This window comes from Semicossyphus pulcher, unplaced genomic scaffold (genome assembly GCF_022749685.1).
Source record: "Semicossyphus pulcher isolate SPU_LCO1_2020_fin unplaced genomic scaffold, fSemPul1.0.p SCAF_13, whole genome shotgun sequence".
Taxonomy (NCBI): Eukaryota; Metazoa; Chordata; class Actinopteri; order Labriformes; family Labridae; genus Semicossyphus; species Semicossyphus pulcher.
In genome coordinates, this window is record NW_027211637.1 from 6,513,389 (window position 1) to 6,527,077 (window position 13,689).

General features: G+C 40.5%; 1 protein-coding gene across 2 annotated transcripts in view; it reads left to right on the top strand.

Moving 5' to 3' along the window:
- mib2 (MIB E3 ubiquitin protein ligase 2) overlaps positions 1–13,689 on the top strand; it is a 50,030-nt gene that overhangs the window by 15,735 nt on the left and 20,606 nt on the right. For both annotated transcript variants that reach the window (XM_069660204.1, XM_069660203.1), the window contains exons 4-10: positions 7,083–7,189; positions 8,556–8,750; positions 10,022–10,164; positions 10,537–10,644; positions 10,746–10,850; positions 12,348–12,510; positions 13,161–13,294. In XM_069660204.1, coding sequence (XP_069516305.1) covers positions 7,083–7,189; positions 8,556–8,750; positions 10,022–10,164; positions 10,537–10,644; positions 10,746–10,850; positions 12,348–12,510; positions 13,161–13,294 — 955 coding nt within the window. The remainder of the gene's footprint in view (positions 1–7,082; positions 7,190–8,555; positions 8,751–10,021; positions 10,165–10,536; positions 10,645–10,745; positions 10,851–12,347; positions 12,511–13,160; positions 13,295–13,689) is intronic.

Consider the following 13,689-nt stretch of genomic DNA (forward strand, 5'->3'; position numbering starts at 1 on the left):
ATTTGGTCTGATTCAGTCTGGTGAGTACATGCACGGATGCTTTTAATTCAAACAGCCGTGTGACATGCCAGGAAGTGAGGCAGTCAGTGAAAACATCTCACATTGGCCCGTGTTTGTTCTGCTCCCTCAAGATGGATATGTACTTTCTATTTGATGCAGTAGTTGCCATTATGTTTACATACGTTATGTACCTATAAGCTGGTTTACCAATTGAAATTACAACTCAAAGAAGAATGTCACTACTTTTGAGAACTTAATGAAAGGTTTAAATTACCCTTCATTAATGTAGGCCCTGTTAATTTTGATGGAGATGTTTCAATGAAGCATTTTCACTTCTTGTGCTTGAAAACGGGAATATTTGGCTCCATGTAAACCTAACTACTGTTAGGAACTCAATTAGAAAGACTTCATTATATCATTTATCAAGCAGCACTTGTTCTGCTCCACTCAGTTTTACAATCACGCCTTTAACTTCTCCAGTCCGTGTCCTATTTGAATTTGATACACCCCCTGGAGGTGCAATTCAAATGAAGCTCTGAGAAAAAACATTTTGCTCAAGTGTGAAGTTGAAATGTGGAAACTGAGTTTTACAAAATGGTGTTTAATTAGATTGAAATTAAACCTACAGGGTTAAAAATTCTTGAAACTGCAGAGTTTGGATGAAAGTTAAGATATACCCATGCTTTTGTTTGCAGACATGTGTGTACATTTTAGACAAACTTCTAGTTGTTACTAAAGAATTTCATAGTTACAGTGATAATCTCAAAGATCTCAGTTTTGTTCTCTTTGGCTGCTCATATGGCGATAAAATGTAATTGCAGGTGTCCGAGATATCCAGACGGTGTTGCATGTGTGACGTCCACGGTTGGCTCCGGTTGTAACTTGATTTTCCTTGCTGTTTGTCTTCTTCTGAGCTTCAAATTTGTTTCTTTTTCTTTGGATTTTCACTTATTTTTGAAGTTGTATCTGTAGTCAGCGACCTTTTCTTTGTTTGTTCAGCCATAGTAGATTACTGTTTACTCGCAACACTCGCAGAGACTGGAAAAGCCGCCGCTTAGCTCCGCCTACCCTCTCCGGCAGACCAACCACTGCTGGGTGATGAAAAACGCATCACTAACTGGGCGCCGCTTGTGATTTTTTTCCGCCAAGGTCGCACCAGGCACCCAGTCTGTAAAACTGCAAATGCAAAGGCTTTCATCAGTGGGCCATCGGCTCAATCACCATTGTGTTACCTCATTCTGCAACTTAACACATTTATTCAAATGAAAATCTTCGAGATTATCACTTGAATGTACCCTTGCATCTGCAGTGGCTGTCACAGGTTAGTCAGTCTTGAGCTTTCCTTGTTGTGATAAAGAAACAAGTGAATGTCTAAAACAATTATATAAATCAAAAGAGAGATTGATTGATGCTCATCATATTAACATTAAACTACATTTTCTTAACATTCAGTCTTTTGCCTTCTCTCTTCATTCTTCTATGAAAGACATCTTTGCATTATCTCAGTGACACAGAGCTGTGATTGTGGCCCAGCAGTGGGACAGATTGTTCATGCGAGAGAACATCACATGAAAGTCACTTCTTTTCTCATCAGATAAGTGAAATAGAAGAGCACACCACAGTATGTGGTGTCAAACACACAGTGCTTCTTTATTTCCCGACCACACTGACACATATTTCACTGAAAGCATTTCAAAAGACCATTTTATAGTCAGGCCGAGTCATGGGACTCTCCATATTTGTCTGGAAAGGCAAATTTAGCTCAGTTTCATAATGAGTGGGACTTGTTGTTGTGCCAGCTGTGATTTATTTGAGGGCACTCGGGTTCGGGTTTAGTCTACTTAAGAGAGGCTCTTTCATGTGTACCAAACATGTGTGAGGGTTTAATAGCAGCTTCAGCAGGGTAGATCTATTTGTAGTTTATAGACATGCTGTTGGCAGAACTTTATGTGTGTCCTGAGGGGACAATGGGAAGTTGTTGTGCTGACACTCCAGTTGTACCAACACAAACGTGGTGTGAGGCCTGAGCCGGATGTACTGTACATCAGTGTCCCATTGTAATCACAGCAGATTTGATTGGATTAGCATGCTAACATCCTCAGCTGTGTGGATTAGCATTTTAACATATTCAACTTCCTCTGAGGTGGGTATTAGATAACAGGTGCTGATATGAAGCCAGTCAAGGTGCAATAATATGTGCTGCTCACAAAGCATTAAGCTGTTTGTCACAGTGTTGTGTCCTTCCTCTACACTTATGGGGACAATTTTTGTTACTGTGAATCTTCAGGACATTTGATAATAGAATAATGAAAAAAATAATGATAGTTATCTTTTAGTTATGATCATAATAATGATAATAATCATGTATTTGTATCGCACCTTTCACACAGAAACAATGCCGACGAAAGTGCTCTATAATAAAGAATAGATACTTTATTAATCCCCTTGGAAATTCAATGTATTCACGGAGAGATGTCAGAGTGATGGGATTGCACATGGACATGCGCCCCTGCATGTGGACATGGGCCGCAATCATGCGTGCCTTCATCAAGGGAACCTCGACAGTGCCAAGGAAATGACACAGCACCTCTCCAGCTACCAGTCCCAATTTCCATGCGTGGTCCCTCCTGGGACTTGAACCAGCCAACCCCCCATTTCCCAAGATTGAGCTACCATCTACCCTAGGGAGATAGGGATAAATAGGGAGAGCACTGCATGCTTCAAATAGACATAGACAGAATGAAAGTAAAACCAGGTAGTCACCTAAAAATAGTGAGATTGACAGTAAAACCCGACTGGTAACAGTAGTAGAATATAACATAAAAAGGGTGAACAAAGAACCTAAGTGAACATAAGATGGCAAATAAAAAAAACACTTAATAAATATGAGATTTAAAATAACAATGAAAATAGAATACATTGTATTACACAAGTAAAATAAAACCCACTGAAGAATAATAAGTTATATATTAGAATGCATAGAATCAATAAAAATACAGCATTTGTAAAAAAGTACAGCAGAACATAAGTACAATGCAAAGTTATAAGAAGCCTGTAGCAGGAAAGTCTTTGCTAGTTAAAGGCTAACGTGTAAAGAGAAGTTTTGAGCTTCTTGGAACAGCCGTGTAAGTTTCTAGCTTCTTAGTATTTATCAGGCCGACTTTCCTGATATCTAAACTTAATCTGTTGGATTATTCGTATCCACATGCTGTAAAAATTCACTGCAGATATCTGTCCAGTGTCCTCAATGGCTCACGGTGTCGTGTATTTGATAAACACTCGTGTTGTAGTACATAAAGACATGTGTGTGCATGCTGACAGCGCTCAGGGCAGCATATGCGTGTACCATATGTTTACGAGGAGATGGTTGGTATGCAGCTGGTTAATCGGCTCTTCAACACACAAACAACACGCGCGCAGTTCCAGGCAACCTGTCGGGTCCACTCTCTGCCTAATCCTTCTCTTGCACATCAAGCTGCACTGCTGCAGCTGACCTCCTCAGTCCTCCACCCTGTGGTCACGATTAAGGCACAGCAAACCCACCCCTGCTGCTGGCCGGAAGAGTTTTCTAGTACTTTCTCTTTTCATTTTCTTTGAACGTAGATTTTCATGCTTTTTTTCCACTACAATTACAAAGCGCTGTTTTGTGCTTTGGTTAAATATTTGTAGACAAAATTAAAGCTGTTACATACAGCATGGTCAGACAATGTAGGCTTTGAAGGATGCTTCTCCTTAAATATAGTCTTCTGTATAGGTGTGAGAGAAAATGTCAAAACATATCAGTACCAATAGTTCATGAACACATACAGCTGTGGAAACTCATGTCATGGCGAGCCCAATCCAGATCTGATTGACCAAATATTGATTTTTGAACTCTTCTTGAGTTAAAACATTAGTATTCTGTTAAGCATGAACACTTGTTTTCTTTGCATTATTTGACGTCTGAAAAACATTGGTTATCTTAACTATTATTTTCTGCAAATTAAAGACCTCAATGAGAATATTTGATTTGAAAGTAGGGAGAAATGCTGTATACACTAAAACAAAAGTTCATTATACTCAAACACAAACCAATAAATAGTAGAACCAGAGAAAAACATATATTTGCAGTGGTTTCTTAATCTTTTTCCAGAGCTGTATGTATCTTTCATTAATTAAGGAAAATTTTAGTCCCTTTGCTCAGTCTGCACAAAAACTTGTGCTATGGTGTTGGATGTTAAATGGATTACGATAAGTACAAATGTAGATCCCACTGCATGGACTGCAAAAGGTAAACTTTTCTTTTACTAACTTTATGCATAAGGTGGTCAGATCTTTATAACTGTTGACTGTTGCTTAAAATTTCATTTGAAAAATCGGATATGAAGCATATATAGTCTGGATTCATGTTTCTTTTTTTACTGTAGTAGCAAGTACTAAAAGCTATTTAATAAAAAGTACAGTAAAATGCAAACATGGCTGACATTTGATCTGTTGATTAAACTGTATTGTGAATTCCACTTCCTTAATTTCGAAAGTAAAGCTAACCCTTGGCTGACTGTTGACCCAACTGTCGTGTCAGTAGGTGTAGGTTTCTCGCCCTCATCCTGTCTGGTAGCTGAGGTGACATTTGGTCAAGCAGGATTAAAAGCTTGATCCTTTGAAGTAGCTGTTGTCTTTTCCCGGAGAGGATACGCTAAGAAACAAAACAACAACACAGAGGTCATGTTTATATTCCAGGAAACGGGGACATCTGTCGCTTTACTTCCTCTTTTAATAGTGAAGTAATCTTGGGCCCAGTTTTAGGAGTAGTCATTTCTCTGAATGAACAAACTCTCCCATCATAAGTGAGTTCAAATCAGTCCTTAAGGTCTGAACTAGATCTATCGTGCCATCAGGGCGCTGGCACAGGTTGCCATACTCTGCATGACCCTTAATACTACGAGTTCAGGAAGTCTGGAAGTTGCTATAACCATCACTGTTTTAATTAGTCTTATCGCAATTACACTATTTATATCCCGAATACCTGGAAAAGACATAAAGTCATAACAACATAAGCATTCCTGAAGCTATGCTGAAAAATGTGTTTCTTTGTACAGCCCCTTTGTCCTGGACCTTTTTTAAACTCCATCATCCTATATACATATAAACATATAAACATGCAATGCTAAACATGCTCTCTGCTCTGCCCTGAGGTGGCCTGCTGTCAGATAGCTCTGCTTTCCAGGGATTAGGCTCAAAGCCGTGTACTTAGATACTCACGGTTCTCAGCACAGACCTGTTCAGGCTCAGTCCCACGCTGAGATTTACTGTTTGTTGGCTCGAAGAGCCTGATATGCTGCTGTTTCCTGCTGTAGCACCAGGGAACCTGGAAAATCCGGCTGGTGACAGGGGATGAAGTTAACAGAGGCTAACTTTGAGTAAAACCCCATCGCGAGAGAGACATGTAAGGGCAGCAAAGCCTCCATGAGGCTCCCTGAGGACGACGGCTCTCCCAAGGCTCTTTTTCTTGTGATCACGCTGGATTTTATATGACTTTGAGTCAATCCGAAAAGCTGTTCGGGTTGAACGGAAGCTGGGCTTTGATCTCGTCAAGAAAGTATGGGAATAGGCAGCTCCTTTGCCCCAAGATCTGATCAAATCTTTACAATAAGGTATGTCGGATATTGAGGATATGACTGTCTCACCTGAGGGTCTCAATCTGTCATTTTCTGTCGAAGTTGTCGGTCAGTGTGCTAGATAGAAGGTGTTGACTCTGATGTTAGTGTGCATAGTTTCCTCATTGCTTTTACTTTAGTTTCACAGTCCTGAAATCCTCTCAGAAAAAAAGACCTCGTCTTAAGTGCAGTATCCTTCTTATCTCTTGACTCCTTGTGGAAGCACCACTATATAGACAATGTTCAGCCGACTTAGAAATCCCCTGTCAGGCGGTGGGGCTTGGAAACGTATCTATATCAATATTGATGGTTTGAGGGCAGAAGAACTGAACTATGCGTGTGGTCCTTAGAGGCTGTCATACTCTACAACCCACACTTATATCTGGAGCACAGGGAGACATGAAACAGGAAGCACTGTTCTGATTCAAGAGGATAGTAAAGTGAATTTAACCATTCAGGTTTAAAAGCATTCCTGAAACATTTTACAGAGCTTTGTTAGCTTTGTTAGGAAGGAAATAAAGTGTTTAAATACACATTATGATTTTTTTTCACAATTTAATAAGAAATCATGAAATTGTGTTTAATATAAACAAAATCAATTTGGGTCACCAGTTTTAGTTGGTCACTATTTAGGGGCCAGAGATATTTCCCTACACTTGAGTATCACAATATTGTATATCGATTCCCAGAGACACTTTATGAATTTTTTGTTAATAGTTTACACTCAAAGATTTGATATTTTTCATTGATATACACAAATATGAATTCCTTTGCTCAGACAAAAAAAGAAACTTGAACCCTGGACACTTCAGGGGCTGTGATAAATACAAATTCAGAAACTGGTGATCTATTCTTACTGACATTTTATGCGTCTTGTGGTGTTTTATTATTACTCTACAATAAGATTTAAAAAACATCAATATATCTCCTTGCTTAAAGTATTTAAATATATTAAATCATAACCTCTGTATCATGATAGCTGTGTATTAACAGATTTTTGCCAATACACAGCACTATATCTCTTAATGGTCTCTGTTTTAGGAACTTTGCTTGAAAACAGTCTTTTGTTGATTTGATATATGATGCACATTACAAATTAATATGTATTGTGCAGCAAATACAGCCTATGTTCACGGACCATCAAGGGTATATGTGATGATTCTGTAACGATTAATTGATTATTAATCAATAACATGGCCGACAGATGTTTGGCATCCCTTATATTAAATCATATATATTGTAGTAAATGTCTTTATGTAATATGCTATGGTGTAATTCTGGTTTCCCATTGGCAGAGAGTTAAAGGGAACAGGCTTTTATTTGTTGGTCCTTTGAATGTGTATATTGGGACGAAGTGGTGTATTTAGGATTTCCTGACAGGTCTTGACATTATCTTATGGTCCGTGGAGCAGTTTGTTCAGCTTTGTCTTCATGCTCTTATCACAGAGTGAGCTTGGCACCGAGGCAGAACCTCCCACGGATCATCCTCAAAGGAATCTTCCAGGGGGTTAAAGTGGTTCGTGGACCTGACTGGGACTGGGGAAACCAAGACGGTGAGTGGTGGTGCTGCGGGGTGGACTCTTTTAAAACACTAACACTGCTCTGCCAACTCAGCAGGCCCCCCTACCTTCTTGAGCATGAAGCTGTACCTCTTCAAAGTGTTTCACCATCCACAACCCATAATAACATTCTAACCTCACGTCTCATTAACCCTCGAAATGTCTTGTTAGCATGTGTCTGTGTGCGCTTATGTTGCTGGTGACTCATCTGAGTCTGTTCCACAGATGTGCATGTCTGTGTGTGTCTTTGCAGGGTCCTTGTAACGTTTACGTTCTTTGTTTGTCTTTTTCCAGCCCTGTGTGGTGGCATAAACTGAGAGGCCACTTTACTTAAGATACAGACTGTGTTGCAGGTGTTGAGGAAGTTGCAAAAGGTGTTTTGTGTCATCCATTAATGTCTGCAGTTTTAAAGTGACAAAGTCAAAGCTGTTTTGAAAAATAAAACCGTCTGGGCTGGTTGACATTTGAACATTTTAAACTGTAATAGAGAGCATCTTCCACATCAGTGGGCTACACTGAAGCCCTTGAATGTTCTCTTTAGGGAAAGAGGGGATGCTTATATTTCTCTATATGCTTCCTGGTCTGGGGTCATATTTGTCTCTTAGAATAGCAACGCTCCCTTTTTCTGGGCTAAAGCGAATGAGTCAAAATGTCCTTTTGGTGTCTTTGAATTCAACGCCCTGGGGTTTGGTTAAGTCACTCATCAGGCTTAAATGCTGTACGCGGTAAGTGCTTACAGGAAGCTCTGAGCATGCTCAGAAACCCCTGGCCCGCCATGTAGTCTTTCGGGTCACTGGTTTAGTTGGTGTGGTCATGTACTGGGGCAGCTTGATGAGTTAAAAGGCTTAACAAGGACTCTCTTACATCACCAAACCTGATGTATAGATTTTAAAATATTGTGTAATTCAGCATTCATAATAGTAATATGGTGTGGGTATGTCTTACTGTTAGATGCTGGTTGTTTCTTGGATGCTTCTGTATTTGAATCAAGAAGAGGAATAGTGTTTTGGTGAAGAGACTCAAAAAGGACTGAGCTGGCTCTCAATCTAACAGAAGGAGTTTCATGCTCGGCAGCTCATGCTCCTACAGGGAAAACTGTCTCCTTCACACCTTGGTGTCTGTCATCTCATTTGTCTCACATGTTTACATTGTGCTTGTCAAATTCTACCTTGCATGATTACATGTGGGCTCATTTCTTCACACATTTTTCTCCCAATCAAAAACACACCAACCTCTTTACCTAATGACTTTTTCCTTTTCAATGAGCTAATATTTTTTCTCCCCCTTTTCCCAGTGCTGATGATAATGATGCATTATTGTTTTCTTGCATATTTGTTTGTTTATTTATGTGCGTGTTTAGGCGGGGAGGGTAAGGTTGGGAAGGTAGTGGACATTCGTGGCTGGGATACAGAGTCTGGTCGCAGCGTAGCCAGTGTCACCTGGTCTAATGGAACCACCAATGTCTACCGAATGGGACACAAAGGAAAGGTAGACCTCAAATACGTGTCTGACGGCCAAGGAGGCTTCTATTACAAAGACCACCTACCCAAATTAGGTAAGATTGACACATTTATTTTTCCAATTTTGCATTTCTCATACAGACATCAGTACTTGTTTTTCTGTTGTTTAAGGAGGTTTGATTAGGAGTGAAGCAGTAGGCCTATATTTGACAGACATTGGCCTTCATAAATGCAAATCTGTTTCTGGTTCTTTCAGTCCCTACTAAGGCAGTATCTGACACACAATTGAATCAAATTTGGCTGTTAAATACTAACATTTCAAATATTACCAAACCCAAATGTTAGCCCTGTTAGGACTCTCATGTTATACCTGTGAGATGAGGAACATCTCCAGCCCTGTCATGTCATTGTCGTTTTTAACTATTTCATTTAACTGGATAAAGAGTTATTGTTAGCTAATGAGCTAAAGGTAGCACCAGCTCGTCTTGCAACGAAACATCATTTCGAACTTTCAGTATTCAGCTGGTTTTAATCACCGGTTTAATGAGCGTATAACTGGTTTAATGAAAGTTCTTCCAATTTAGAGTTCTTCTATAATGGGTCTTTCTGTTTTGGAGAGGAGACCTCTGCATATAGTACTGCTCCCAGTTAAAAGCTCATGAACAAAGATCACTGAAAGGATCATTGATGGAGTCGTTATGATGTAAAAACAAAAGTGGAGAAAATCGACTGACACTGAGTGGACTGGGGATCTTCTCACTTTTATCAATCAATCAGACTTTATTTGTATAGCACTTTTCATACAACAGTAATGTAACACAAAGTGCTTGACAAAGACAGAAAATCAATAAAAACAATATAATCATCCCCACCTCACAAAAAAGAATGTAATAAATATGGACTTGGTAAAACAGGAAACTGACAGAGGAAACACAATCATGTTTTTGTAATGAGGAAACACAGGAGGTAGGATAAAGGTATCAAAGAATAAGACAATTAAATTAAATGGAATAAATAAATAAATAAGCTTATAAAACATTAAAAGATAATCAGGAATAATAAAATAGAATAAAACAATATATACAAATCGATAAAAGGGCTTTTAGGGGAAAGTACTCGTCTCTTAACACCATGAATATATGGAGTTTAGCCCTCCACGTCATCCTTAATGTATAAATAATTTCTGTTTGATGTGTCAGTGGGTGCCTTAATGGAAGCCCTGTGTTATTGTTACTGTTTTTTGATGCTTTTTTACAATAATGTAAATATGAAAGGCGACAAAACAATTATAAATGCAGACTTTAAATTCAACTTCTGTTGTCGTAGGCTTTGGATAAGTATTAAGTATTTGTCGATGTTAACACAGGAGAGCACGCAGAGCTGCAGCGCCAGGAGAGTGCCGACGGCCACTCTTTCCAGCAGGGGGACAAGGTCAAGTGTCTCTTGGAGGTGGACATCCTGAGACAGATGCAAGAGGGCCACGGAGGCTGGAACCCCAAAATGGCAGAGGTATTAAAGTCAGGAAGAAAAACATTTTAACAATAGACAGCTTTAATCATCTCCCTGTTGAGTTCTTCTGTAATGTAGAGGTACAAAATGAACTTCCCCTGTTTCTCCACACTACTGACAATGACCTCTTTGTACTGTGCCCATACAATGTGCTCTTTATGTATTGGACAAACATAGCCTCACAGACAAAACACATGTGTCCTCTCGAACCGTACAGAATATTTATATAAGTGGCTCAGATGGACGTTGGCGTTCAGCAGAGTGAAAAGAAACAGAGCATCCAGCTCTCAAATCACAGCTGCTAAAGGGAACATTAAGGTCACAGCAATGCAGAGGCAGACCCAGGGTGACACAGTCTATTTGTGTTTGCAGTACATTTGCCGGATCGGGACTGTTCATAGAATCACTGACCGAGGAGATGTACGAGTCCAGTACAGCAACAACATCCGCTGGACTTTCCATCCTGGGGCCCTCACCAAGGTACTACTCCGAGGATCTTACATGGATTCTCTGCTGGTTCTGAGCTAATTTTTATTGTTTAACAAAACTGCTAGCTGATTGTCCATCTTTCCTTCCACAAGGTGAACACTTTTGGAGTCGGAGAACTAGTGAGAGTGCTGGAGGACATGGAGAGCGTGAAGAGACTGCAGGCTGGCCATGGAGAGTGGACAGACAGCATGGCTCCTGTACGCTCATTTAGCTTCATTAACTCTTATAGCATTAGATACAAAGGCATCAAGCAGAGGTGTTGACTTGTGTCAAGGGACTTAGACTTTAGTCAGACTTGGGTCATGAATCTAAAGACTAAGGGTGGAATTCACTAAAGGATTGCACGGCTTCTGCGCCCGCTAAACTTGTGCAAATGACACAAAAAGACTCATTCTCGAAGCACACACAAAGGGTTAAATGCACCCCAAACAGTGCAGAGCAAACAGCGTCTCTGTGCTCCGATTCTGTTTGTGTGTATTTAAACGAGTCATTATGCAGACATTTGGGACATATTTCTATGTAAATGAGCTTTGTGGCAAAAAACTTAATTCACAAATGCCAATGCTAACAGCACCGCACAGTTCGAGTGAAAATATTACTATCTGCAGAAAGCTGGTGGTAACTGCGGCGCAATATTGTAATTGCTGTCACGCTCAGAATTTCCACTGATCATGACGACAGTTCCACCTTTCGTGTGATCAAAAAGCCATCACACATGACAGGAATTATTATATGGACTCGCTGCTATTGCACGCTTGTTTAAAAATTTAAGCTGCGCTACAGACATTGAAACTCGTAAAACACCTGTCGAGTCTGGGCTTAACAATAAACTGTTAAAAGCGCTGCCCCCTCCTCTCCCTGTTCATTATCAGTCTGTGGACAGAGTTGCGATCCGTCCGTGTGCATGAGAGCGCAGCACCGAGCAGCAGAGAGTGGAGGTGCAGACTGCTTCTCTCCACAATCAGATACAAAATAAAAGTAAACGGCATGCTTCTGCTAAATGAATATATCATCAGTGTAATCTGCTGTGTGTATCTGACCTTGAGACGGAGCAGGTAGCGGGTGCAAATGACGCTCAATTTATGGAGCTATCGGCGGCCGTGGTTCAATCATTGTGAATTTCTCCCTCAATCTTTGATGACTTTGGAGTTGACTACACTTTGATTTTCACACCAGTATCTTGTGGCTTTACTTGGACTTTAGCCTTTGAATTAGCTTTATTATTTATAATTTACCCAGTTTATTGACTATGCTAACTTATAGAACTCACTTGTGGGTTGTTGGTAGGAGCTTGGGATATCATGACCAAACTTGATTTTGACCTACACTACTACTAAAAGTTTGGACACACTTTCCCATTCACTTGTATGAGAAAATGTGTCCGAACGTTTGACTGGTAGTGTATGAAACAATGAAACTTTTTTCTGACCTCTGTTTTTTAGTATGTTAAAGTTACTTCCTCTCTGTGTAGATGTCACTTGGTTAAGTAAAGCCTTCTTTTGGCAGACACCCCCCCGACTTAAGAGTGACCTACTTCCTAAAAAAGTGGAGGAAGTCATCAAGTTTAAAACCATTTCCCTAAATGTGGCCTTGTTTATATTTAGTTAAGACTGAAGAGGAACAGGAATTTGTCCTGATAAAGACCCGTTCTTACCCAAACATATGTACACATCTTACTTACTGTTTTTTCCCAGGTGCTCGGCCAGGTTGGGAAGGTTTTGAAAGTATATGCGGATGGTGACCTACGGGTGGCATTTGGAGGCCAGACGTGGACGTTCAACCCAGCATGCCTCTCGGCCCAGCCTGTGGAGGTGGACGCCAACCTTATGACAGCAGAGAACCCCAACGAATCTGGAAGTAAGGCCTCTGCCGGGACGAGGGGGCTCATCTTTAACACTCCAGCTCCAGCTTTAACTTCTGCATGCATTCATTCATCCTTTCCCCCTCTCATTCCAACTCTGCCATGAGTGTGTTCACACAAGGCTACAACTGTGTGACATTCATGGCCACAGTCACAACAATTCTTTTGTCTTTTTTTCAGCATTGTGTGTACTGGGCTTCATTTCCTGAAATGTTCCTCTCTGTGGCGTGTCATGATCCTGCATGTTGACAGAGAGAGGCTTTGGCAGCTCAGCAGACATTTGTCATTATTTCAGCAGCCTTTTAATCATGACTAAATCTGCTGTGTGCATGTGTTCACTTCAGCTGAGGTTGACAACAGAGTTGTGTGTTTGTTTGTGAATGTGTATGTGCTCAGATTACACTGCATGGGGGGACATTTTGACTCATTCCCCTGGTTTTGCATTGAGCTCAGCTTTGACAAAAAGCCTTTAACCCACATGTGTTTGTGGTTGGATTTTGGCCCTCTGGAGGGCTCTTGACACTATTTCAGATCATGTTGTTAGCCTGATTAAGCTAAATTAATCCTTCTGTCTCCCCTCTCTCTCCTCTATTTTCTACCTCTCCCTTTCACCCCTCTCTCTCCATCTGCCTGTGTCTCCATACAGGTACTGTTATCTCAGTGTTGGAGAAGCTGCTGTCTCAGTCTACAGAGCAGGACAATCCCAGCCGGCTGGTGATTGAGGCAGCACACGGCAGTGCCAACAAAGTGCGGGAGTTGGTGCAGAAGTATCCTGACAAGGTTAGTGCAGCACTCCTTCTCTTTGCTGCAGTCCACTGCCCGTTCCAAGAGCTCTTCCCACCAGGACACCAAGACAGGGGGTGGAGAATTTAAGGGCCAGAGTGATTTAGTGAGCAAGATAAAGACATCCAATTCACTGACTGCCATTCCTTGTCTTATTGGGTCACAATATTGTTAGACATATTATTATATAGTGCTGTATTATTACTTTATTAATACTATTAGAAATCAAAGGTTGGGGGAGGTGGTAGAACAAAAGAGTAATGAGTAACTTAATCAACCTAAGATATGAGGAAGAGAACTATAGCTGGCAAAGCAACTGAGTAGATGCTGTTTTAAACGTATCTTGAGAGCCGGCCCGACAGTCATCAGTACACAAATTTAATTTTAAATAA